At 25.5% G+C, this 27395-nt stretch overlaps 8 protein-coding genes across 8 annotated transcripts; 4 read left to right on the top strand and 4 right to left on the bottom strand.

The window, feature by feature from the left end:
• Positions 1-86: 86 nt before the first annotated feature.
• On the bottom strand, positions 87-602 carry OCT59_021086 (uncharacterized protein; the record flags this gene model as incomplete). The annotated part of the gene is made up of 3 exons (XM_025319917.2): positions 87-187; positions 259-297; positions 374-602. 3 exons carry the CDS (start codon positions 600-602, stop codon positions 87-89), a joined length of 369 nt encoding a protein of 122 aa, XP_025172603.2.
• Positions 603-1011: 409 nt separating this feature from the next.
• On the bottom strand, positions 1012-1797 carry OCT59_021085 (uncharacterized protein; the record flags this gene model as incomplete). The annotated part of the gene is made up of 3 exons (XM_066149613.1): positions 1012-1044; positions 1107-1235; positions 1321-1797. The coding sequence occupies 3 exons, from the start codon at positions 1795-1797 to the stop codon at positions 1012-1014; spliced, it is 639 nt and encodes a 212-aa protein (XP_065990502.1).
• Positions 1798-2600: 803 nt separating this feature from the next.
• On the bottom strand, positions 2601-4309 carry OCT59_021084 (uncharacterized protein; the record flags this gene model as incomplete). Its single annotated transcript, XM_066149612.1, has 3 exons — positions 2601-2680; positions 2752-3932; positions 4038-4309. The coding sequence occupies 3 exons, from the start codon at positions 4307-4309 to the stop codon at positions 2601-2603; spliced, it is 1533 nt and encodes a 510-aa protein (XP_065990501.1).
• Positions 4310-6782: 2473 nt separating this feature from the next.
• Positions 6783-6992, top strand: OCT59_021083 (uncharacterized protein; the record flags this gene model as incomplete). The annotated part of the gene is made up of 1 exon (XM_025319916.2): positions 6783-6992. The coding sequence occupies one exon, from the start codon at positions 6783-6785 to the stop codon at positions 6990-6992; it is 210 nt and encodes a 69-aa protein (XP_025172602.2).
• Positions 6993-10500: 3508 nt separating this feature from the next.
• Positions 10501-11293, bottom strand: OCT59_021082 (uncharacterized protein; the record flags this gene model as incomplete). The annotated part of the gene is made up of 3 exons (XM_025327169.1): positions 10501-10583; positions 10659-10712; positions 10786-11293. The coding sequence occupies 3 exons, from the start codon at positions 11291-11293 to the stop codon at positions 10501-10503; spliced, it is 645 nt and encodes a 214-aa protein (XP_025172601.1).
• A 1837-nt stretch (positions 11294-13130) lies between these two features.
• On the top strand, positions 13131-13448 carry OCT59_021081 (uncharacterized protein; the record flags this gene model as incomplete). The annotated part of the gene is made up of 2 exons (XM_025327168.2): positions 13131-13161; positions 13240-13448. 2 exons carry the CDS (start codon positions 13131-13133, stop codon positions 13446-13448), a joined length of 240 nt encoding a protein of 79 aa, XP_025172600.2.
• Positions 13449-22726: 9278 nt separating this feature from the next.
• Positions 22727-23950, top strand: OCT59_021080 (uncharacterized protein; the record flags this gene model as incomplete). Its single annotated transcript, XM_025330597.1, has 4 exons — positions 22727-23225; positions 23316-23407; positions 23504-23606; positions 23679-23950. The coding sequence occupies 4 exons, from the start codon at positions 22727-22729 to the stop codon at positions 23948-23950; spliced, it is 966 nt and encodes a 321-aa protein (XP_025172598.1).
• Positions 23951-26336: 2386 nt separating this feature from the next.
• On the top strand, positions 26337-26801 carry OCT59_021079 (uncharacterized protein; the record flags this gene model as incomplete). The annotated part of the gene is made up of 2 exons (XM_066149611.1): positions 26337-26725; positions 26789-26801. The coding sequence occupies 2 exons, from the start codon at positions 26337-26339 to the stop codon at positions 26799-26801; spliced, it is 402 nt and encodes a 133-aa protein (XP_065990500.1).
• Between the last annotated feature and the right edge of the window lie 594 nt (positions 26802-27395).

Genomic DNA, 27395 nt, shown 5'->3' with positions numbered 1-27395 from the left:
TAATTTAAAGTATCAATATCGAAATCAATTTCTTTAGTAATATATCCTACATTTAAATTAAAGATATACATATTAGGCATATAATATTAACTAAGAGTTTCATTCACAGTATACATAAAGTGTGTATGCATACCATTATTATTAAAATTTACATCAATATCTAAGTCGATTTCTGCTGTAAGATAATCTAAAGAATATTTACATAATTTTATTAAATTAAATTATGAATTTGATATATATTTACGAAAAAGTAATTACCTTCATTTTCATATAATTTTTCTCTTTTAATACTTCGACCTAAATAATTAGTAAACAATGATTTACTAAAGTTTATCAACTAATTACATTTATTTGCAATTGACAAATATCATACCATATTCATTATAATCTTCAATTAAATCATTTTCAACTCTTCTTTTTAATTTTTCTAAATTAATAGATTGACTTCTTGAACTCTTTAAAGACATTGCAGAACTAATCATGGCACTTAAAGGTCTACTTTTATAAATGGCACCTGGATTATTTTTTGGAACAGGACCAATATCTGATGATTCTATAATTTCAATTCCATTACCCGATATATTACGAAGTTTGTCCCACATTTTATAAGTTGTGGGTCTTTTACTTGGATCAGAATGCCAGCATTTTTTCATTAATTTAATATAACCTTCAGGCGCATTTGTGACAATTGGTGGTCGTAAACCATCACAAATATCAATAATAAGTTCTGTATCATGAATTCGATCCCAAAAAGGTCTTCTACCTGTCATAAACTCCCACATAATCATTCCAAAACTATATATATCTGAAGCTTTATTATATTTTTGTCTTTGCAAAATCTCTGGAGCCATATAAGGGATAATACCATAATTCTCATTATCATCTCCAGATTCAGTGGCAGATTTACTTATACCAAGATCACCTATTAGTACCTCCTGATAAATAAATTTATTTCTTTGTCTATTAAAAAAGATATTTCCACTATGAAAATCCCTGTGAATAATATTTGAATCATGTATTTGATAAAGTCCGAGTGCTGTAATCCTTAATTTATTTAGTTTGTTATTCCAGTTAATATTAAAAAAATCTTTGGTGATGTAATGTACCAAATCACCTGAATCATAATATGGCATAATAATTATGATATCTTGAGATTTAGGATCTTGAGTAATTCCGAAGTAATTGCCAATATTAGAACTATAACTTTTTTTATAAATATCATAAAATACCTTGAGCTAGTAAAATGAAGAAAGCTTATTAATTTATTAATCTCATTAATGGTAAGGATTGTCGATTAAAACAGCATAATATGTACTATACCTCGTTCAACTCCTTAGATGTGATGTTTTTGGAATCATTAATTTTTTTGAGAACAACTGTATAATTTTGGGAACGAATATTTCTTTTGTTACTATAATTAATAACTGGACCATCAATCCAAGTAGCTTTATAAATTTTACTAAAACCTCCTTCAGCAATAAATTCTATATTTTTAAATTGTTCATAAGGAACATATTCCAATTTTCCATAACGATTAACAAGATTAATTTGTGTATATCTGATAAAATCATCAATAATTTTGTTTCCACTTGAGCCGTACTTGTATACCCTCTTTATTTTGTAACAAACATGACAAATCTGATGACTTTCATCTGAAGGTTTCCTTTCTTTATTACATTCGGTGCAGTAAATTTTTTTGTATTTTGATTTAACAATGGATTGTGTTGGTTGGATTAAAGATGTATTGTTCGATAATAAAAGGTCAATTTTATGTTTATAGTTTGTTAGTTGTTCCATGTTTTTTTTATAAAAAAAAATTATTTAATTTGAGTCAAGGAAAATTGTTGTCTAATATATACGTTTTAAATTTAATAATTAAGCAAGGAATTTTTTTCGAATTCTATACACAATTTCTAGAAGTCTTCTATGAGAATACGATTTTCTAAGAAATGTTTGCGAGAATTCTATGTAACAATCGTAGAATTCTATAGTCATACATGATACTGCATAACTGCACACAGCTGATTAGGATTATATTTTTAGAAATATTCTAAATCATTTCAAACACGTGAATTGTTACTTAAAAAATTACTTAATGTATGAATTTTTGATATTTAAAATTATATTAAAAAAGTCTTTAAAACTGCGCTTTTTATAATTAATTAAAGCAAATATTTTAAGTATTAATTCATAATAAAGATATGAAGATAAGAAATTGTTTATTGTCAATACATGATTTACGAGACTATAAAAATAATGGATTAATAATAAGTAGAAAAACATGTTATGTCATAATCAAAGCTAAAAGTAATTTGTACATATATAAATAAAAAAAAAATGCACTTTTTTTATTTGAATTAATACGAGCGAATTTATTTTAAAATCACTTGAACCTGCTAATTATTACATTTTTATCATTATATCCAATTTAAAATGTTTACAACATTATCTTTTTGTTTTTGAAAATCATGAATTTGTCAGAGAAAAAAAAAACAACAATAATTTGAAAAGGATTCAGGAAGTAAAAAAAGTGAACCAAATTTTAATTCGAAAAATTACGTGCTTATTTCGTTAAAAAGGTAGTTCCGCCAATGTTCCGCTTATTCTGCAAATTCATCTATAATCTCCTCCGAGAACATAGTACTATGAATGATATCGGTATCGGTATCATCAATATCATCTATAAAATGGTATTTTATTTAATTAATGAAAGAATCAAATAATTATAACTTAAAAAATTTTTAAACTCACCAGAGATAATTTCATGAATTTTATTGTTAAAGGAAAATCTTTTAATCTGAAATACTTCACAATCTTCTATAGAAAATTTATCTATAGATTGTCTAATTTGTTTTTTATAAGATGATTTTTTACAATAATTAACATAATTATCAAAAGTATGTTCAGTTCCTCCAAATATTATAAGGTCACCGTTACCAAATGATGGACCGTAACGAGAATAATAAGTAACAGCTTGCTTTTCATTCTGTACTCGACTTAGAATATAATTTCTATCCATAAAAGAGAATATAAAACTATCTTTAGAATGTCCAAAGCCAGAATCAGTTTTCCATTCAATTGGATTATAACCTCCAAGAATTTCATTACTATCTTTCACTTTAATAAATGACATAGTACGAAATTTATCATCACAAATTTCATGAAATTGTTTAGGAGTAAATCCATCACGAGATGCACGAAAAATTAAGTTGAATTCGTATAAATTTTTCATCTTGTCCGTAATTTCTAATTTATCAATCCATTTTGATATTAATTCAATATGATCAATTGTAATAATTTTTGAATCAAAATTATTTGAAGCAAATCTTTTAATTATTTGAAAATCAGTTGGTTTATAATCACTATTCAAAAAAAGCTTTAATAACTCTATATGTAATTCTTCGGGTAAAACATCTCTAAAAGGAAGTACATTATCCAAAAATTCTTTTGAGGATAAGTAAAAAAATTTAACAAAAGGAATACAATCTTTTAAAGTATCTTTTAATACATAGAAATCATCCTTTGAAAATTTTGTGATATCGGAAGGAAGTTCCGAATTATGAGAAAGTCCCCATTTAATAATATGATTCCAAATTTGAACTACACTCATTTTAAGATTTTCATGTTGAATAAGAGATATTAAAGATTTTTCTGAAATCGAAGATAAATTTAATAATTTGAACGCATTATCTGGATTTTTGGATAAGAATTTAACACAATATTTTTGAAGTTCAGGAAAGGAATCATTCTCAAAGCATGTTTCAAATACTAAATTAAAATTTTGTTCCATCCATTTTACATTTTTATTGATCAAAAAGGATTGTAATAGGGGAACTAATTCCTGAAGACCTAGTTCACTGACAGCAACCAAGACTTTAATGATATTTGAAGTATCATTAATTTCCAAATCAAGTTTTCCGCCATAAATATATCTAAAAAAAAAAAAAAAAAGTTTGCAAAATTAAAAATGTTCTTTATAAACGATTAATAGCTTTTTTTTTTGACTTAAATTTTGCCTAATAAAACAATTAATTTACCTTAAGACTATTTCAAAAATTTCAGGTAAAATATTTGGTAATTTAATATGCGCCAAATTTTCATCTTCACTTTCCTTTTTATTGGCTAACAAAATTTTTCGTAAATAAGGAGAACGACAACTTAAAATAACCATATGAGCACGAAATATTTTTACGTCTGTGTCATTGCCAACTTCAATTGTAATATCATAATATTCGTCATTATCAAGAGTATTAAGTAAACTTTGGGATAATAAACTTGATAAATTTGATGTAAACTTAAGAGAAGACATAATTTTTAAAAAGACTAATTTTTTTTTTTTGTCTTTTTTGTCTAAAAAAAGAAAAAATTTTTATTTTATTCACAGGTACAACATTTTTTTTTGACCAATAAGTTTGGTCATCAATCATCGTGTAACAAATATAATACATAGCCCATGCGAATTTGGCATGACCTCTGATCATCATGATCATCAGCTGATCAGCCAACAAAATTTATCGTCTCGAACGATTCGATTTTGTTACTGTATTTACATTCCAAATTCCACGAGAACATTCCAGATAATTATTTCTATCATGTAAAATCTTTCTTTTATTTTTTTTTAAAAAAAAAAATTTACATTTCGAAAAAGCCTTTTGTAATTTTTTATATAAAAAAGTATATATAAAATTGATAATTTTAGTTTATCGTATATTTGTTCAAATTTTTAATACTGTTCGAATATTGATTTAATCACAAAGCTATAAATTTTTTAAGAATGTAGTTCTTTTAATGGAAAAATGTATTATTAACGGCGTAATTCTTATGAAATATTTAAAAATTCATAGCAACTGAACTTTATATTTTAGGTATATTTATGATGAAAAATGAATTTGATAATTCAATATAATTAAAGTACTAATGAACTTAGTCTTCAGGAAAAAATCATCTATTTACGATTATTTTTGTTAAAATAAAGCAATGATTCTTCCTTGGAAATTCGAGAATGTTTATACTGATTTAATTACAAATATGATTCAACTCAATTTCAGAAAAACTTTTGATCATAATATTCGTGCGGTAATTCTTCTTATGAAAAGTGATTAGAGATAACTTTAATGTAAAAGAATGTGAAGTATTTCAATATAACAAATTGTACTGGATTTTTTAATTTATTATTTCAGATAAAATTATGTATTTATTTAACGCATAAAAGGAAATAATTTTGTAAATAAGGATATGAATATAAATTAACGTTACTAAAATTTACAGAGCTATTTAAGTTAATAGGCCAATTAATAATTGATTTCATATTGATTATAATGTTCGAATACTATTTGTTCTTAAAGTTATATAACTAACTTTTAATAAAATTAACAATTTTAAAATTATTATTTCCAAGGAGAATTCAAATAAATAATATAACATTAGCGAATAATTTGAAATTATTCAAGATCCTATTTATTATGATATTAGTATAATTTAGATGGACACATTAAATAAATAAAATAATTTTAATATATATACATTTTTAATAATCCATAATATTTGTGCAGTACTTAATAATATTTATCCATAAATATAGGAATACTTTTTCGAAAAAATACATAATAAATTATATATATAAAAACAATTTGGGAATAAGTAACTGCAGCTTAATTTATAGTAAATATTATTTCATGTATGATTTCAAAAATTTTTTTTAAGACCACTATTAGATATAGTAGTTTTTGGTAGACGACTTTTTTGTCATGATATCCAAATAACCTGATTTAAGATATTTTGAAATGATCTTATAAGAAATAATCATATTTTGGCAGTGCGGGCCAGAGATATGTTGATATCAATTTTTTAACAAATATTTTAATCTTGATATGTGCAATAAGTCGTACAATTTATATAGAATTTTTAATATTAACCTGTTAATTAACGTTAATTAACTGGGTAAAATTCCTTGATTAACCAGTTTCTGTCAACATCAGCAGGATCAATATTGAGACTGTGAAGGTAAGGATTGTTTGAACGTTCATACAAATTTTCAATTACTGTACATGTATTATTTTAAAAAATAATTAGAATTATATTTATCTTTTTATTATATATGAAAGATTTAAAAAATAAAGCAATATCTTACAAAGCACTGCATCAGCAGGAAAACTTTCCCAATTAACAAAATGCTAACAATTTAAAACATCTGTCAGTACTAAAAGTTAATAATACAAATATAACATTAATATTCACGCAATAATTTTTCTTAAATCTCGTCCTTAAATTCTATCTTTTCAAATTTAATATTATTTAAATTTCCTATTAATTTATTATTTGCTGTTATTTTTACTTTATTTAGAGTTTAAAATATTGAAAAAGTTTCTGAAATTATATTTAGCAAGTCTAAATATTTTTTTTTAAAACAAGAGATACATAAGACGGTGATAAAGTATTTTGAGGTTTGTATATAAATCACTCTAAGATGAGATAACTTATTAATATAAAATAATATCAAAAATTTTGAAAGTTATCATAAATAAATAAGCCTATTTTTCATGATAAAGATGTCTGAATGCAGGCGTCAAGAATTAGAATATGATTTAAAGGTTAAGAATACAAGAAAGTTTCTTTGATTAGTTTTCCAAAAATTATAGCATATCTTAATAAATAAAAAAAATAAAAAAATAAATAAGTATAATTAATTACAGTATATGTAAAAAAAATTTCAAAAAGAATGCTGGGATTCTGATCCAAGTAAAAGACCAACAGCTGATGATATATATAAGAGAGTTGAAAATATGCAATTGGAAGAAAGTCGAAATCACAATAAAAAAAATCCAACTGAAATTATAAAATCATCAGATATTGGACCTGTGCCAAAAAATAATCCAGATGCCATTTATAAGAGCAGACCTTTAAGTGCCATGATTAATTCTGCAATGTCTTTAAAGAGTTCAAGAAGTCAATCTATTAATTTAGAAAAATTAAAAAGAAGATTTGAGGGATGATTTAACTGAAGATAATAATGATGGTATGATAATTATTGTAAATTACAAATAAATGTAATTGATAAAACTTTAGTAAATAATTGTTTACTAATTATTTAGGTCGAAGTATTAAAAGAAAAAAATTATATGAAAATGAGGGTAATTACTTTTTCGTAAATATATATTAAATTCATGATTTAATTTTAATAAAATTGTTTATATATTCTTTAGATTACCTTACAGAAGAAATCAACTTAGACATTGATGTAAATTTTAATAATAATGGTATGTAAACATATTTTTAAATATACTGTAAATGAAAATCCTTAGTCAATATTACAAACCTAATTTCTTTAATTTAAATGTAGAATATATTACCAATGAAATTGATTTCGATATTGATATCATACTTTAAATTATCAAAATTTATAAAGTAATTTTTCTTTTTAAATATGATTTTTGACACTATTAATAATTGGTAACATCAAGTATTATGGCAAATTCATTTATTATTTGTATACTATATCATAGTATATATTTATATTTCTGGTTTAAAACATGTATTGATTTTTTATTGATTTTTTTTTTCAAAATTTTCTTTATCATATTTAAGAAATTAAATATAATATATAGAAATCATTATTGTTATTCCAACAATCAGTGGAAATTTTAATGTTTAGAAAATAACGAAATTTCTTTTGAAAAAATGCAATAAATACACAAAAATAACTTATGAACTAAATGAGTCAAATCAAAGCTATATTAATAATTTTATGATTGACTTCGTTAAAAAGTAAAAGGATTTTTTTACACTGTTATTTAAAGTTTATTTAAATGATTTCCACATTCTGATATCATCTAAGAATTTATTTGTAATAAACTTGAAGAAATCGTAATTGGTTATTGATCTCTAATATAAAATATTCCTTAAATTTGCCAATAAAGGAAGTGCTAAAATCTTTACATACTTTCAACCATCTATAATAATAATAAATTAAATATGTTTAAATTTATCCATAGTAATCTCTAATCATTTATCAATCCACATTGAGATTAATTAAGCATGTTTATTTGTGATAATGTTTTAAATCTATTACTTTTGGTATTAATAATTTCTTTTATTATCTGCTGCTTAGAACTGTTACTTGGATTATCTAAAAGTATTTGATCAAAAAGTTTTTACATCAGGGTTTTTATCATCTTCAATAGTAAATCATAATATTCAATTATTCATAACATATACCCTATAAAAAAATTGGATACGTTTTTTATAAAGTTTTTATATGATTTTTTTCCTTAGAAATAACGTATCATAATAGGATACGGAAAAATGCACAATTCCGTATCACTAAAAATATGGTTTGGATACGGAATTTGCACGGGATTCATATGGAATTTACATGATTTGATCACTGATTTTATCACGAAATTTATACGATTTGGTCACTGAATTTTACTATTTGTATTACAGTTTACTATAATTGTATTTTCATAAATCTAATTTTACTTTATTAAATTAAATAAAAAATAAAAAATAAACAAAATACAAATACATTATGAAAATTCCCTCCTTATTAAAACCACCTATTGCAACCAAAATTATCTATAAGTTCAGGTTCATTTGGAGTCAAATAACCTAAAAAAACAAAAAAAAAAGAAACATAAGAACGTCTAACTTAATTGGAAACAAAACCCCCTCATATAGTATCTGCAATCATCTAAGTCACCAAAGGTTAGCATTCCTACAAAAAAAGAAAGAGAACTCCAGAATGTCTGACCTACATAAAAGAAAAGAATTATGAAGTGTCTGATGAAAAAGAAACCAAAACAACAAAATAAATCCAAACTAACCTACAAAAAAAGAAGACTCCGAAGCAACAAAACTGTAACAACTTACAAAAGAAAAGAATCTGAACCCAACTTACAAAAAATTTGAACTGACCTAAAAAAAGAAAAAATCCTGAACCTATGGAAAGCCGTCCTTGACAAAAGGTTGATGTCCAAACATCATGAAATATAATATTTAGACATCATGATGGTATGTCTAGACATCATGTTTGATATATGTAGGATGATGTTTGTACATTATTTAACATGATGTGAAAGACATCAACCGACATGATGTCTAGACATCATGCTGATCAAATTACCAAATATAGTATATTTATGAGTTACACAAAATAAAATTTACTATATTTGGTAACATGATGTCTAAGACATCATGTCGGTTGATGCTTGAGTATCATGTTGAATGATGTACAAACATTATTCTACATATATCAAACATGATGTCTAGACATTATCCAACATGATGTCTGGATATCAACCTTTTGTCAAGGACGGCTTTCCATATGAACCATCCTACAAAAAGGAAAGGACTCCCAAACTGATCTACAAAAAAGAAAAAAGAAAACTGAATCTTCTTACAAAAAAAAAAATCTGCTGGCCTATGAAATAAAAAAAAGGATAAATATAAATAAAAAAGAAAAGGGATAAATCAAAAAAAAATATTTTTTTAAAAAGAGAGGTAACGAAGGTAGGAAAGTTAAAAAATATTTTTTTTTAAAGGGAGGACGTCAAAGTTGGAAAAATAAAAAATTTTTTATAGAGGAAATAGAAATAGGAAGAAGAAAATTTTTTTAAAAAAAAAGAAGAGTGGGAATAAAAGAATAAAATCAAAAAATTTTTTTTTTTAAAAGGGGGTGATGAAGAAAGAAGAAAATTTTAGAAAAAATAACAAAAATAAGACAAGAGAAAAGAGAAAAAAAAGGAAAGACAGAAAGGAAGATCGGAAGATCAAACTCATCAAAGTAAGGGTTTATATAAAAAACAAAAAACGTATCATAACAAATCAATAAACAATCATGTGATCTCGTGTTATGATACGGGATTTTTGTAAAATTATCTTCTAAAAATATTAAGTTTAAAAATTCCGTATACATTCATTTTTTCCGTATACATTAGTTTTTTTAAAAAATGTTCAAAAATGAATTGCTTATTAAATATACGGAATTTGCATACGGAATCTATAGAAACGTACATAAAATGTATACAAAACATATCCTTTCCGTATACATATTTCTTATAGGGATAGTATATATAATATTCAATTACTTAAGTTTTGTACAAATTGTATTATTTAATTATTACCCAACTAAAACACAATTCTTATTATTAAAGTAAATAATACCTTCAATAATTTCATGAATTTTCATTTCAACTTACATTAATTATTTTATCAGGATTTATTAGTTATTATAACTTAAGGAAAATTAAAATTTTAAAATTTTGAATAATTTTTTTTTTAATAAAAGAAATAAATCATTTCAAAATAAATCAATATCTTATAGCAAAACAAACTATATTAATTTATTACATATTCACACCAAGATATTATTAATATTGAAATATTTAGGCTTTAATAAGTTTTCATTTTTCCAATGTTCATTTTTCTGTAAAAAAAAAATAATAAATAAAAAATATTGTTAATTTGAATCAATTTAATAAGTAAAAAGAAAGAAAGAATAAGTTAAAAATAACTTGCAAAATTTTCCAAACGTTTTGAAAAATAAAGTTTTAAATTTTCCCATTTATCCAAAATTGATAAACATGCTATATTATTCATATTTTCATAAATTATTAGTACTAATATTTATTAATATAAATGAAAATAAAGCAAAGCCTTACCAAGTGTTGTCATGCAAGTGCAATAAAGAGCAGAAAGCGTAACTAAAACAGAACCTAACATTCATTAACGTTAATAAGTATTATAATAATAAAAAAAATAATAAAGATCATCAATATAACTACACACTTGATATTTCATATTCTCTATTGATGATTTTTAATGAATTTCGGTTCACTTCATTAATTTCTTTTCTTAAGTCTTGTTCTATTTTATTTCTTAAATTTTGTCCTATTTCTTCTCTCACATTATTAATTTCTTCTCCTAAATTTTGACCTATTTCTTGTCTCACATTATTAATTTCTTTTCTTAACATTACTTGACACACATTATTAATTTCTTCTCCTAAATTTTTCTCCATTTCTTGTCTCACATTATTAATTTCTTCTCTCAATTTTTGTCCCATTTCATTTAAATTTCGTTCCAGATCATAAATCTTTTTTCTTGAATATCCTAGACCACTAGGAGGTTGGTATGTTGAATATTTTCTGAAACCGGGAGATTGAAAATTCATCAACTTAAATTCTTTCCCTAGATTACCAGGAGGTTGGAATGTCGAATATTTTTTGAAACCAGAAGGTTGGAACGTTGAATGCTTTTTGAGACCATATCTAATTAATCTTATATGTCCAAACATTTTGTTAAATAGGATAAAAAGATTATAGAAAAACTGTGACCGTATAATCATATGTGTTTTTAGGTATATATATTATACAATGATGTAAAATAAGTCATGATTATGTCATTAAATATGATTATGTCATTCGATATAATTGTCACAAATGTTAAAAATATAATTATCACCATGTATTAATGACAATTTTGATATCATGATATATACTGTACATTTGATTAATTTATTCAATTATTCAGTACAAGAAAAATATTAACACATTTTTAAACACTATAAGAATTCAGTTATGTTATATTGTAAAATTTAATCATGAACAATTAGCCCAATCCTCACCAGAGAAGGTTTATGGTAAACATCTAAAAACATGGTATTAGACTATTAAGAATAAAAATTAGAATTTAATATTTGATACATTATTTAAGTAACATATTCGCGTTTAAATATTTATACGTAATTTCTGATTTCTCAAAAGTTCGTTTTCGTTACAGTAGCTTTGCTTTATTTCTAAGCTTTATTGAGCTGAATTTAATCTTAGCCGTTGGATAATTTAACATCCTTCAATTTAACTGGAAAGAAAATATCTAACTATTTTTTAAGTACTAAGAGATGAAAAATTAGAATTTTCGTAATGATAATAGACTTTTTCGATTTAAGAATTTTATATCACTTTTTATTTGCTTTTTTTCTATACTTTTCCATTTTTAGAGTTTATCATCAATTAACTGATTTTTAAATGTTTGAAATTCTCCGAAACCATATTTATTAAGTTTAATCATTTTGTAAATAAAATGAATTATTTGTTAATATAACGAAAAAGTGAGTAGCGAATAAAACGATCTAATAATTCGAAATCAGGATTCAGGTCAACTAGAGTTAATTGGAGAAACTAGAATAGGTTTCGTGTTAATAAGATCAATAATTGATTTAATATTAGAACATAATGTTCTCTTTTTTAGAAGTTTTTAAATGGGTTTAATTTTTTTTTTATTTTTGATATTATCTATATAGTAGATAACGAAATCCCTTAATCTCCTAATTTAGTAGTACAGTATTCTTGTCTTGCAAAATCATCCCGAGCGATTAATTAGATCGAAATCACGTTTATGAAGTTACACTTTGAAGTTACACTGTACAAATAAAACAATCAAAATCTCCTTGTGATCATCTCTAAAAATAGAAGGGATAATTAATTCAAATTTCCATATAAATTAACGTTGATATGTCAGAATTTTCCAATTTGGAAATATTATTTTCTGCTTTGTCTGATTAATAAAAAAAAAATTCCGTCTTCCCTTTTCACAAAAAAAAAAAGTCTCATATATCTTTAAGAAGAATAATAGAGAATTTTAACAATTAAAAATCAGGTCTCATGATTCATTTATTGTCCACATTTGGTAATAATTAAAAAGCTTATTATTAAACTCTGATTCGAACCCGACTTTGAATGAAATTATTTTAAGAACAAAAAATCTCGCCAACATTATTACTTGGCGTCTAAATAATTAACATTCAAAATGTTTGGTTATTGTGCAGCTAATGAAATGTCACTAAAAGTTGAAAAGGAATTTCTAATATTAGTTATTTTTTTCCATACTAATCGTACGTTAAACAAAATTCAATTTTTATAATTATAATTATTTGACAGCTGATTCAATCCATTCAATTCATCTCAATTCCTTTTATATCTGTGTAATAACCAAAGATAATAATAGTGCTTTTATGATTTGTCAAAAAGAAAAAGAGAATATGAAGATCGAAAAGAAATCAATAAAACATAAAGAGGAGTAATTTATCAAAATTCTCTGACATAACAAATTTTTTTATTATCAATTAAAAACCTATGGCAGAAACTAATGAGAGTGATCGTGTAAGTATTAATTATTTATTAGTTATGATTTCTTATTACTACGTCAACTCATTATTATTTCTTTAATTTCGTATTTCTTCAGGTACTGAGCCAAAACTTCGCCTTGCTGTCGAGATACTTATGACAGATGATAAATATGTTAAATATGTCGAACAACGTAACTTATTCTTGAGAGGAATTGCTCTCATTCGACAAAAAAAATTCTTCGGATCTTACCAAATCGCTGGGATATATGGGTTACCTTACGAGGTGTTTTGGGTACTTATAACAGAAAGTCCTGGAATCAATTGAGGGTGGTTATTGTCGTCATGGTGATATTTTGTTTCCAACTTGACATCGAACCTATATCATGTTCTAGAACAATGTATTTATTTATAATGAAGCAAAGGTTATTGTTATAATACTATATATAATGTTTATAAAGTAGTAAATGATTGATCTCTTCGCTTCTTTCTTTTTTTAATTGATAGTTATCAAAATGATTCAAGCAAGATATGTAAAAGCTCTCGAAGATCTTCGATTTCCATACTTGAACCTTTCCACCCTTGCTCATGGTATACCATTATTCTTTTTTGATGAGACCGTTCGTGTAGCCGCTGATACTGAAAAAGATAATTCTAAAAGATACTCGGAATTTCAAATCCGTTAAGAGCTTACACACTCTCAAAAACCTTGGAACAATGTCCCTTGTGGGTGACTAAAGTAAATGATCAAAAATAATTGATAAAATAGAATAACGAATATCGATCTCAATACTCTTATACTGTATTTCTCATATCCTAGGAAATCCTACTCAAAGACCGTACGTTCCAAAAGTTGGCGCACCTTATACTCCCGAAGGATTTGCTACAAACAGGCATCTGAGTGAGAACTACCTTAGCAAAGCTGATGAAACAAGCTGCTTAAACATGATAAAGATTGCTCAACATCTTTTCACCCTAATATTTATCAAATCTTCCTTGTTAAAAACTAGTGAAAATTCAGTAATCATTGATGGACCAGAGATATAAACTTAAATGGAAATTTTGCATCCGTAGAGGTTGTTCATGATGCTTTACATTCTGCAGTTGGTGATGTCAATGTTGGTCATATGGAATATCCAGATGTTGCAGCTTTTGGTCCAATATTCTTTTACATCATTGCAATGTTGATCGTCTTTGTTGCTATTGGCAATCATGTCATCCAGATGTTTGGATTGAAGAGGATGATCAAACAAGCAGAACTTTTAATTATGTTCCAAGAGAAAAAAAATTGGTGTTGACACTGATTTGATTCCTTTTAAAAAAAGTGATACCGAATTTTTGAATTCAAATGATGTTAGGTATTCGTTTCTTATAAACTACAAGTATATAAATCGGTTATACTGAAGGAGAATTGTTAAAGCAAATACTCGATTATTACCGTCCAAACAGATATCTGTAAGTTTTTTTTTGTAATTAATACTATTTTTTTTTCTTGTGAAAAAATAAAACACTAAATTTTTTCTTAAAACCATAGTTTAACTCATTGGCAAGATCGGATTAGAGTCAAAAAAAATTATCTTGGATATCCGTTTACAATTCGTGTCTTTTTTGACGATCCGAATGCAAACTCATCCACGACTACTTCTTCACAAAATTATGTTGGCAGTATGTATATCTTTACGCGTGATAAAGTTACTCTTTGTAAAAACTGTAAAGAAATTCTGATATGGTTATGAATTGCGCATTGGAAATGACTTTAGAATCTATGCAACGCCCTGACGTCCTGAGAAATTAACCATGATCCTGTTTCTAAACTAGACGGTAATCAAGTTACTTTGGAATCTTGATCAAATAGGTCTTGAATTGGCGGATTGAGTATACATTCATTAATCATGTCGAAATTACGGGTATCTCACTTCCAAGTCGGTCTTTGAAAATTTATTTATTTTTTTCTCGTACTCAAATAGTTTAAATATTTTTATCGGTTAAAACTTATAAGGGATAAAAAGAAAAAAAATTTTTTTTTTTCTTATTGACCTATTTTGGAACTAAATTGGAAGTTTTATTATTAATGACCTTTTTTTATTTGAAGTTATTATTGTTTATTTAATAAAATTTTCATAATTTCTGAAATGATATAAAATATTATATTTATATATCACAATAATATTCATTCACTTGAATGTGATTTAAAAATAAAAAAATTTTCAATAATGATGTTCCTTTAAAATGAGAATAATCTTTTGAACATAATAAATTCAGCGTAATTCATAAAGATTTAAAGTCTCAAATATTATTAAATTATGATGATAAAAATTATCAATTTTAAAATTAATAAATTTATTAATTTGAAATATTAACATTAAAGAAAGACATATATAACAAAAATAATAATCCATAATAATGATTATATTTTTTATATTTTGATTTTCAGGATCTCGTGTAATTCCAAAATATGTACTAAATACAATTAGTTTTTGAACATTACGTAAATTATTTTTATTATACTGTCTTTCCCATTTTGCATAATAATTATAAAATATCTTTAGCTATATAAGAAATTTATTTTATATTACTGTATTAATTAATACATAATTTAAATACTGTATGTATGTATTTAACCTCGTTTAATTCTCTAGATGTGATGTTTTTAGAATTAAGTTCTTTGAGAGCAACTGTATAATTAGTTTACGATGAGGTTGAATTTCATAATTCCATTCAATAATTGGACCCATCAATCCAAGTAGCTTTATAAACTTTACTAAATCCTCCTTTAGAAAAAAATACTCTATTTTTAAATTGATTAAAGGAACAAATTCCATTTTTCCTTCTTTTTTAATAAGATTAGTTTGTGTAAATCTAATGAAATCATCGATAATTTTGTTTCCACTTGGTTTAAATATTTTCTTCATTTGATAACAAATACGACAAATCTGATGACTTTCATATAAAGGTTTCCTTCTTTTTTTACATTCATTACATTTCTCTTTTATGTTCTGGTTTATTGAGTTGATCGGCTTATTAAGGATATGTTATTTGATAGTAAGTGGTCAGTTTTATTGTCCGGAGCGTAGCGAAGGACTATTTATTGTACGGAACTAGATAAATTTGCAGTACCGGTTTAACCCATGTATTTTTCCTTCCTTCCACCTACGTCACTATAATTTAGCCCCTGCTTATTTCCTTTTATGTTTGTATCACATTTTTTGTAACGCTTTATTTTTAGCAACACATTTTGTGTAACCATTTATATATGTATGTAAACGTATTAAGCGACGGACCCTCAACGGTTTCCGTTTTCCTAGTGTTTATGATTTGTTGAACGATTCATTAATTATTTAATTCTTTTTTTTTTTGAGAGAGAGCGAGAAACTACCCAATTTCTGAAGTAAACCATTAAATAAGAAATTTTTTTTATAATTAAAAAAATATTTCTGCGGATAATCTCAAAATTTATTTATTACTAACTAAGATGTAGCCCGTCGCGATGCGCCGGGGATGAGAGTAATAATAAACAACATAATTTATATTTTTATTTGCCATGCAGTGTGAATAGGTTTAGTTTTTTACTATTATTATGATGGTATTAGTAGGAATAAATATAATAAATTACACAATTTATATGATTATACAAATAACAATGAATTGTGTGCAAGTGTTATACAGTATATGAAATATTATTATTAAATGGAAATTTTATTTAATATGAAAGAAATGTTTCAGTACTACGAAATTTATGATTTATTTATACATTTACAAAGATAATTTTGTATAAGTAGTTTATTGTTACATTGTTACAAAAAATCTTTTTTTTTTATCTTAAAAAATTTTATTGTAGCATTAAAAAAAATTACATCTTCTGCTGAAAAAAAAATACATAAATATTGTTATTATATCTCAAGAAATTCATTATAGCAATCTATTGTTATAGAAAAAAAATTATCTCACTAATTAATATGAAAAAAAATTCTGAAAAACTATTGTCATGAGTAATAACCATGACGCCGCAGCATTGATCCAAACCTAAATGGTGAAAGAATGTATCTAGGAAAAAAAAATTCAGTTTGAAAAGCCAAACTGAAAAAGGAAAAGGGGAAAAATTTTCAGATTGGAGAAAAAGCCAATCGGAAAAAAACAGAAAAAAAAATAATAAAAAAAATTTTGAAAAATAAAAATGAAAAAAAAAATTGAAAAAAAAACCGAAAAGGAAAAAGAAAGAAAAAATAACAAAAAAATTTGAAAGAAAAAGAAAAAAAAATGAAAAAAAAATTGTGGGAAAAGAAAAAGGTTAAAGAAAAAAATCGGTTTAAAAAAGGGAAATTTTCAAAAAAAAAAGGGAATCCGAAAAAAAATAAGTACCGAAAAAAAGAAATAATATAAAAAAAAATCAGTCTTGAAAGACTGAAACAATAAGATTATTTAATATAAAAAAAATAATAATAGTTTTTCGGTTTGGGGAAAAAAGTCCAAATCTAAACGGGGAAAGAATAGAAAAAACAAAAAAAAATTTCAGTTTGAAAAAAAACTGAAAAAGAAAAAAAAATGAAAAATTTTTAAAAAAAGAAAAGAAAAAAGAAAAGAAAAAGATGTTACGAGAGAGAAAAGAGGAAATATGAAAAAAAAGAAAGAACTGAAAGTAAAAGATCAGTTCAAGAAAAAAAACAAAGGGGGAACAGAAAAAATTTAGATTGGTTCGAAAGAAAAAATTCTGATTAATAAAATTCATTAACCGGAATTGGATTAGATGTACAACATGACTTGCCGTCAAATTTTCTAACTTTAAAAACGTAAGAGCAGCCGCAGTTGTATTATGCAAGATTCGATTAATCGCGATTAGTCGATTCTATAATCGATTCTCAAAATTAGAATCGATTCCTATCCCTAATCCGCTCTTTCACCTGGTTCATGCTTCCAGCATTTTATTTAAATAAAGTAAAAAAAAAAATTTTAAATCTTCTTCATTGTTAATTTAATTTTTAATTTATAATAGTACTTTATTATACTTACTTTTATAAAGAGCAACGAATTTATCATTTGTATTCCCTATAAAAAAATTGGATACGTTTTTTATAAAGTTTTTATACGATTTTTTTTCCTTAGAAATAACGTATCATAATAGGATACGGAAAAATGCACAATTCCGTATCACTAAAAATATGGTTTGGATACGGAATTTATATGGAATTTACATGATTTGATCACTGATTTTATCACGAAATTTATACGATTTGGTCACTGAATTTACTATTTGTATTACAGTTTACTATAATTGTATTTACATAAATCTAATTTCACTTTATTAAATTAAATAAAAAATAAAAAATAAACAAAGTACAAATACATTATGAAAATTCCCTCCTTATTAAAACCATCAGGTTCATTTGGAGTCAAACAACCTAAAAGAACAAAAAAAAAATTGGAAACAAAACCCCCCTCATATAGTATCTGCAATCGTCCAAGTCACCAAAGGTCAGCATTCCTACAAAAAAAGAAAGAGAACTCCAGAATGTCTGACCTACATAAAAGAAAGAATTATGAGGCGTCTAATGAAAAAGAAACCAAAACAACAAAATAAATCCAAAACTGACCTACAAAAAAAGAAGACTCTGAAGCAACAAAACTGAAACAACCTACAAAAAGAAAAGAATCTGAACCCAACCTACAAAAAAACAAGAAAATTTGAACTGACCTAAAAAACGAAAAAAAATCCTGAATCATCCTACAAAAAGAAAAGGACTCCCAAACTGATCAACAAAAAAGAAAAAAGAAACTGAATATTCTCACAAAAAAAATCTGCTGGCCTATGAAATTAAATATAAATAAAGAAGAAAGGGGAATAAAGAATAAACCAAAAAAAATATTATTTTAAAAAGAGGGATAACGAAGTTAGGAAAGTTAAAAAAAAATTTTTTTTTAAAGGGAGGACGTCAAAGTTAGAAAAATAAAAATTTTTTTATAAAGAGGAAATAGAAAAATTTTTTTTAAAAAAAAGGAGAGTGGGAATAAAAGAAACAATTTTTTTTTAAGGGAGTGACGAAAAAAAATTTTTTTTCAAAGGAGAGTGACGAAAAAAAAATTTTTTTCAAAGGAGAGTGACGAAAAAAAAATTTTTTTTAAAGTGAGGTACGAAAAAAAAAAATTTGTTTTTAAAAGGGGGTGACGAAGTAAGAAGAAAAATTTAGAAAAAATAACAAAAATAAGACAAGAGAAAGAGAAAGGAAAGGAAAGACAGAAAGGAAAATCGGAAGATCAAACTCATCAAAGTAAGGGTTTATATAAAAACAAAAAACGTATCATAACAAAACAATAAACAATCATGTGATCTCGTGTTATGATACGGAATTTTTGTAAAATTATCTCTAAATATATTAACCGTTAAGTTTAAAAATTCCGTATACATTCCGCATGATTAATTTTTTCCGTATACATTTTCTTATACATTAGTTTTTTCAAAAATTAATTGCTTATTAAATATACGGAATTTGTATACGGAATCTATAGAAACGTACGTAAAATGTATACAAAACGTATCCTTTCCGTATACATATTTCTTATAGGGATTTGAAATAGAGTTTTCTCTTTTACCGTTAAGAATATCAGACTTAATTTTAAAAATTTCAAAAAGATCGTTATTTTTTGTTTCAAAATCGAAAGGTGGTTTTACCACTTGTTAATTCCCAGAATATTACGAATTTTTCGGTTAAAAGACACGAATGAATCCATATAAGATATTACACCCGTATCAGTATTACTATCGGATCCGCCCTTTTATAAATGAACGTCCAAAATCTGCAAATTTGATTGTATCTTTTTTGAATTAAAATATTATTAGGATGTTAAAAAAAAAGAATATGTTAATTAGATACTAATAAATATAAAAGAAATATAAGATAAAATTAATACATTATACTTACAAGGTCTCCGTGTATAATTCCCTTATCAATATGTAACCATGAAGTCGCACTTGAAATTTCTTTGGCAAACTTTAATTGGCTCTCTTATTTAAAGGTTATAATGTTATCTCTTAAATATTTTCCTAATGTTCCACTTTCAAGTACGAGTGAATAATTTATTTCATCTAAAGTATGAAAAAAAACATATAAACAAAATACTTTTGGAAAAAAAAAGTCATTACAAATAAATTAAATTATTTTACCTTTTAATTTAGTAACTCCATAAAATTGAATTATATTTGGATAAAGATTAACCATTCCAGTTAAATGATTCTAGAAAAAAAAAAATTAATAAATTTAATAAATTTAAAATTAAATAATAATATCAAACGGCATCAGCAAACACACCTCGTTAATAATTTCTTCGTTATTGGAGTTTCCGACGAATTTTTTGATTGTGAAAATTGATGTACTTTTCCAACATACATTATTAACCAAGGTGGAAACCAAGATGGATGCTCCAGAAGAAATCTTATTAAGAATCTTAAAACTTGAGGATCATAATAATAAATTATTTGTTGATACAGTATCTTTATCTTTGTTGGTATGACGCTCTTCGAGAAGCAGCTATTACACAGTATGAATTCAGAATAATTAATAAGAGATGGCGCAACGAATACATTATCCCCAAGTTCCCAGCTCGGGTTCCATGTAATGACGCATGGGTCCGGATGATTACAAATAATTACAAATCAAAAAATTCCAGAGGACCCGGTTCACCGGGAGCATAGCGAACATGCTTTATATCACTTTGACGATCATTTGCCGATCACAAGTTTCATTTTATTAAAAAATGATTAAATTATGTAAAAGTGCAAGGCAAAGTAAATGCCTAAATAAGAAAAAAATAAAATATGCCACCTTTTATTGTTGTATAACTTTAGATTAAATAATTTATATAATTTTTAATTTTTATATGCAAAATTATTAATATGTGATAATTTGAAGTTTCGGGATAAAAATTGAAGGCCGAAGCCGAATACGCAAAGCTGAAACTTGAAATTTTGCATGAACATTCCTTTTATTATATATAATCTGTAAAAAAAATAATGCAAGGTTTCGACCCATAATGCAGGTTTTTTGCTTATAGAGAAATTAGCCAATTATTTGTTATTATTATATTTCTAATAAAAAAGATTATTTACATCATTAAAGATAATGAAAAACTTTTAGTTGAAGATGAAGATGATAATAGTTTAAGTGAAGATAATAATGATGAGAATATTGAAAATAATTTAGAAATAATAGAAAGTAATATAGATAATCTGTTTGAAATATTATACTAAACATGGTTAAATTATTAGTACTATAATATAATTATTAGTATTTGTATTAATTTTTATGTTTTTAATTAAAATTAAAATTCTGTGAAGTTATTTGTAAATTTTAAACATTTATTATATTTATTATTGTGTAAAATTGATCTGTCACGACATTTGTATTATGTGATAAGATCAAATAAATGATCGGCAAATGATCGGCAAATTTGTGATAAAATAGAGATGTTCGCTATGCTGTTCACCGGCCAGAATCAATGCGTGTGATTTTAAAATAAAATTTGAATAAAACGATACTATAAATGGATAATATTTTTTCCCCGCATATTGCGACTTATTTTCATTAGTTTCCAAATGATGTTGAGAAACTGTGTACAACAGTCGATAATGCACTATTATAATATGATATTACATATCGGATACGACAACCAAAGCATCAACGTGAAAATAGGGAATTAAATAGTTATCCTGTATACCACTTGTTTATACTCATTTTTTCCAATCCGAATTGAACAGATAATTAATTTTTTTGTATTACGCAATGGAATTTTACATATAAAGTTTTAAATGTTTTTCTATAATTTCTATTGAGTTTTATTAATACAATTAATAAACCATTATATTCCATATATATTTTTTTTTAAAAAAAAAAGTTACGCTAAAAAAGTAATTGTTTCAGATTTATTCAATAAAAATTGATCAACATAAAAAAATTATTTCTTTGTTTCTGAACTAAACTAATAAAGGTAATTTTACACATTGACATGAAGTCTTTAACCTTCCTAATTTCATTATGATATTCATAATTGCATACATTATAACTGATAACTTCTACTAATCGTTAATAAAATTCATTCGTTAACCAGTAAAAAAAAAAAAAAAAAATTCATAATTGTATATATTAAAATGTATTTGGCGTAATTTCAATCTTTGACAATTTTACTTTATGTAGTTTCATTCACATACAATGCAATACTATCCAGTGTTCGAAAATGGTAACGTTTTACCAAGGCGTAAATGATGATAACATGTTCTTGATTATTTTCAGTAATTTCTTTAAAGTGAAAATAACTAAAAGTAAGAATTTCATAATATAAGAAACTAAATAATAATAATCATATGTTTGTCAATTGCAACTACCATCAATAACATGCAAAATATTAAAACGTTCCTTTATTCATTGGATATTATCAATGAATCGTAATTAAGGATGTTAAAGTCCCTTTAGGTTATATAAGGCACAAACAACCTGATTTCTTTTCTTTTCTTTTTTTAAATTATTGTTCAACGCTCTTCTTTACTCTCGAAGGCAACTCAATAATATCATTCTAGGAAAAAAAAAATTCTTATCTATAAATTAATAGACTTCATTCGAAATGAAGATAGTTCTTATTATTACAATCGTTCTTGCTACTTTTTGTGTGGTAAAAGCCTTACCCCAAGCTGCTTCGCCAGGTTCACCAGCTTCACCCCCTCAAATTTCAATTAATGACTATCCACCTGCTGATGAAGTACCAGACACTAATCACCCTCAAGTCCAAGCATGGTTAAAAGAAATAGATCTATCAAATGTTCCAAACCTTCCAATTTCAAATGGTGGTGTAATTATTACTCATCAAGCTCCTAAATGTGATCCTCCGACTGTAATTAAACCAGATCAAGGTTCTTGGACTTGCCAAAAATTCACTGCAAAAGACGATGTTATATTTTGTCCAAATGTTGGTGAATGGGGACTAACATATGACGACGGGCCATCAGAGTCAACACCCAAGTTATTAGCCAATTTGAGTGAGCTTAATATTAAAGCTACATTTTTTGTAATAGGAAGCCATGTTATCAATAATCCACAAATTCTCAAATCTGCTTATGATTCTGGTATGGTTATCTCCCCTGTTCTTTCTAAAATTTTTACTCAATCGAATAACTAAAAAAAAATTTAAATAATTAATTATAATAAAAATTTAGGTCATAATATCGCAGTACACACTTGGTCTCATCCGGCACTTACCTCCCTTCCGAATGAAACCATCGTTGCTGAATTAAAATGGACTATGAAGGTTCACATTTTTTATTAAATTTCTTGTTATGTATCAAAATTTTTAATATAATTTTTGAATTTTAATATTTAATATAATTCCTATTTCTTTATCCAGGCTATTAAAGAAGTTATTGGTGTTACTCCTCTATATATGCGACCTCCATACGGTGATACTGATAATCGTGTTCGTGCTATTGCTCATGCTGTTGGTTTGAAAAGTATGTTAAAAATATTTGAATATATATATCACTTCTTTTCAAATATAAACCTATTTTTTATTATTTTTGTAGCCGTCATTTGGACTCTAAATTTCGATAGTAATGATTGGGGTCTTACTTCCAACCCTCCTACTCAGACAGACGACTCTGTTCTAAATACCTTTGATTCTTGGATGAAAAATTTCACTACAATGGGAAATGGGTTCATTTCTCTCGAACATGATTTTGCTCCAAAAACTGTTGACGTTGCAATTCAAATTATTAATAAAGCTGCTAAAGTACCAAATTTGAAGATTATGACTGTACCTCAATGTATTGGTGATAATAACCCTTACTCAACTTAGTATATTTTTATTTAATTTATAAGGAAAAACATTCGTTAATGTTCGTTTATTTTCGTCAATTTTAATACTACACTAAGATTTATATTTATCGGAATTTTGTGTCACAATCATCATAACTAAGAAAGTCAAAATCTTCACTTTCTAATTTTTCTATCGTTTCAATTTCTGTTCTTTCAATTTTTCAATTTTAAAATTATTTGATAAATTTAAAAGTTCAATATTATTAATTTCCAAAATTACTTGACGAATATTCGATCTTTCATCTGGTTCATGTTGCCCAATATTCTGTTTAAATAAATTAAATTTAAATTTACGGTAAAAAAAAAAATTTTTTTTTAAATTATTGCGTAAAGTTATACTTACTTTTATAAAGCGCAACAAATTTAAAATTTGTGCCCAAAATAGGTTTTTCTCTTATAACTTTAAGGATATCAAACTAAATTTCAATAATTTCCAAACGATTATTATTTTTTTGTTTCAAAATCAAAAGTGATTTACGACTTGTCAATTCCCAGAATATTACTCCCAAACTATATATATATCTGATTTTTCGGTTAAGACATATAAATGATTTTAAGTTTCAAAAAATTTAGGATTCATAAAATGTATTACACCCTACACATTTAGTATTACTATCTGAAAAACCGACTGCTCTGATTAATCGTAATAATATTTATTTAGAATTAATCAACATAAAACAAATTTTTTCTCTGTTTCTGAACTAAACTAATAAAGGTAATTTTATACATTGATATGAAGTCTTTAACCTTATTTCATTATGATATCGTACATTAACATGTATTTGGCGTAATTTTTCCGTTTTTTCATAGTTTGTAGTTTCATTTACATGTTGTTCATTTGGTCAAAGGAAATCGTGACGACGTGAAGGTGCTTGAGTCACGTGATTCCTTAACAATATCTCGATTATTTTTAACGCGCATAAAAAAAATTCTGTGGTGTTACAGACATCCAAGCAGTTCACGTTTCCTGCTTAATGACTTAATTTTATTAATAATATTTTCATTTTTATTAGGAATATAAATGAAATAATTGCGTAATATATGATACATCAATTGTTCAACAACAACAGTTAAAAAATCTAATAAAAAGCGAATACGATCATATTCTTAAAGAGTCATCCGGATTCAATCCGGATCCTGACAGCTCATCCGGATTATAATCTGAATCAACGGATCCATGGATCCATCCCATCCGATTTTAAGCTATCCGGATTTTTCCTAATCCGAATTTTAACGAAGAGGTTATCAGTCATGACTTATGACGGTTCATGAGAAAATTTTCGAAATGGCGAGATCGGCAGCCTAGGATAACCATCCGGATTCACTAACGGATCCATCCGTCTAAAAATGTAGGATACGGATATCCGAATTCAATCCGGATTGGCCGGATTACGGATTGGAAAACTAAATTTCATATTTAAATAAAGTTTTAATACATTCTGTTATAACAAATATGAAGAAAATAATACTTTTGTATATAGATATGAAATAAATTAATAAAAAAAAAAAGAAAAATTAAATCAAATTATTTCGTTTATGGTATCGCATATTTTAATGATCATAATGCTTATATAGATTTCTTCTATAATTTTTTTTCAATATGACAAAATTGAAATATGACGATATCTACAATATGAACAATCAATCATAAACAAACAAAATTGCATGAATTCGAAATGAGGAAATATTTTTTATTTTTTTAGAATATTATATATTTTAATTAATGTAAGAAGTTTCTTTATTAAGTTTTAAAGTTTTCTAAAAGAATATGATTTTTTTAGTCATTCTTGCATTCCAGAAAAGTCATTCTTTTAATAAAAAAATTTTTTCATTTGATATTTAATAAAAAGATTTTATTTCAGTATTTTTTTTCGATAATTTCGATAATAAAATAAAGGGGGTTGCAATTTAACATGGGAAAAAAACTAATTTGCCACATCATCTGAAATTTTGCGTAACATGCGTTAAAAATTTATTTTATTTTTTTTTTATGATTTATGAAAAAATATATAAAAGCCATCGATTCATAGGTGGGCGTTATACTCTTAGATTTAGGATCTACGAATCTCCACTCTAAGCCATGTTCGATCACCTGATGTACACGTACCTACTATAAATAGTAGACATTATGATTGGATTATGATCACGTGAACGAACATGACTTAGCTTCCCCGATCGGCACCATTTACACGATTATGCAAATGTAGTTATACCTACTGGGTAGCAAATTTTTATGTATTTATTTATCCGTTGATTATACTATAATGGACTGATTAACAGAAACGATAGATAAACTTATAGATTTGCTAATACAAAATGGAGTGGATGCAAAGAAAATTATAAAAGAGGATTTGATTGATCTCCCAATGTTTCAAAGAGTCAAAGATACTAATGAATTTTGTTTTATAGATATGATAAAAGGAATTTTCCCTCTAAGTTTATCAAGAATTATACTTTTTTTTGTAGGAGTTTCTAAAGAAAAATTAGCTCAAACGATTGGTATAGAAATTTTAAATTTTATTTTTACAAAAGTTAATTCAGGTGTTTGGAAAAGAAGATGTGAAGCAATGAAGCAAACAGAAAAATCCTTGGGAATTTCAAAGATGGATAAAAAGAAACCTGACTCTATTTTTACGAAAGAAAAAGAAAAAGAACTGCAATCAAAAAGATATTTGGGAAATTATCCGTTATTTGAGGGATTAATTAGCGTTAAGGAGCATATATTATTTGGTAAAGAAATCCTGGGTTTTATGGGGTATGTGATCCGGGTGGTTAAATTTTTTGTATATAGTTCTTGTTCTTTCCGTTACCTTTAAAGGTGCGGAGTTTAGTCCTTTTTAGTAATTTTAACTTAACTCAGTTGTCGTTGGTAGTCTTTTATGTATTTAATTTTCTACTAAGTCTTGTTGTAAGGTTTGTAGTCCCATATAGTTTTACTATCTGACCTTGTACCTACAACTTCACATCCTGTAATTCTCAATCTATATCAATAAAATATGCGCTATGCGCACGTGAACTGAAAAAAAAAAAAATACTATAATGGACTGATTTGAAAATTTGAGTAATTCAGAAAGATTGCATTTTCCAAATGAGAAAAACTTTCTTTTAATTTATTTGTAATCTCAATATTATTTGTCAAGTGTAATAGTAATAGTTCCGAAGCTTTTTAAAATTTAATTATTTTTTTAAAATAAAAATCTAATAATTGACACGGTATGACTACTACGAATTGATAGAAGATTTATTATTTATTTATTTTTTTTTTTATTTATCGTGCGAAAATCACTGCCAACCGAAATGTATTGTTTATGAGTTACATTGCATTGAAACAATAAATTATTCTATCAAAAAAATTATATACGTTGTAATAGTCCAAGAAATAATAGTTTTCTCTATACATAGTGTTAAATCTCCACATTTTTTAT

The sequence above is a fragment of the Rhizophagus irregularis genome, chromosome 3 (assembly GCF_026210795.1).
Source record: "Rhizophagus irregularis chromosome 3, complete sequence".
In the NCBI taxonomy this organism is placed as follows: domain Eukaryota; kingdom Fungi; phylum Glomeromycota; class Glomeromycetes; order Glomerales; family Glomeraceae; genus Rhizophagus; species Rhizophagus irregularis.
The sequence above is the reverse complement of the archived record's forward strand: the minus strand, read 5'-3'. Positions and strand labels throughout refer to the sequence as shown.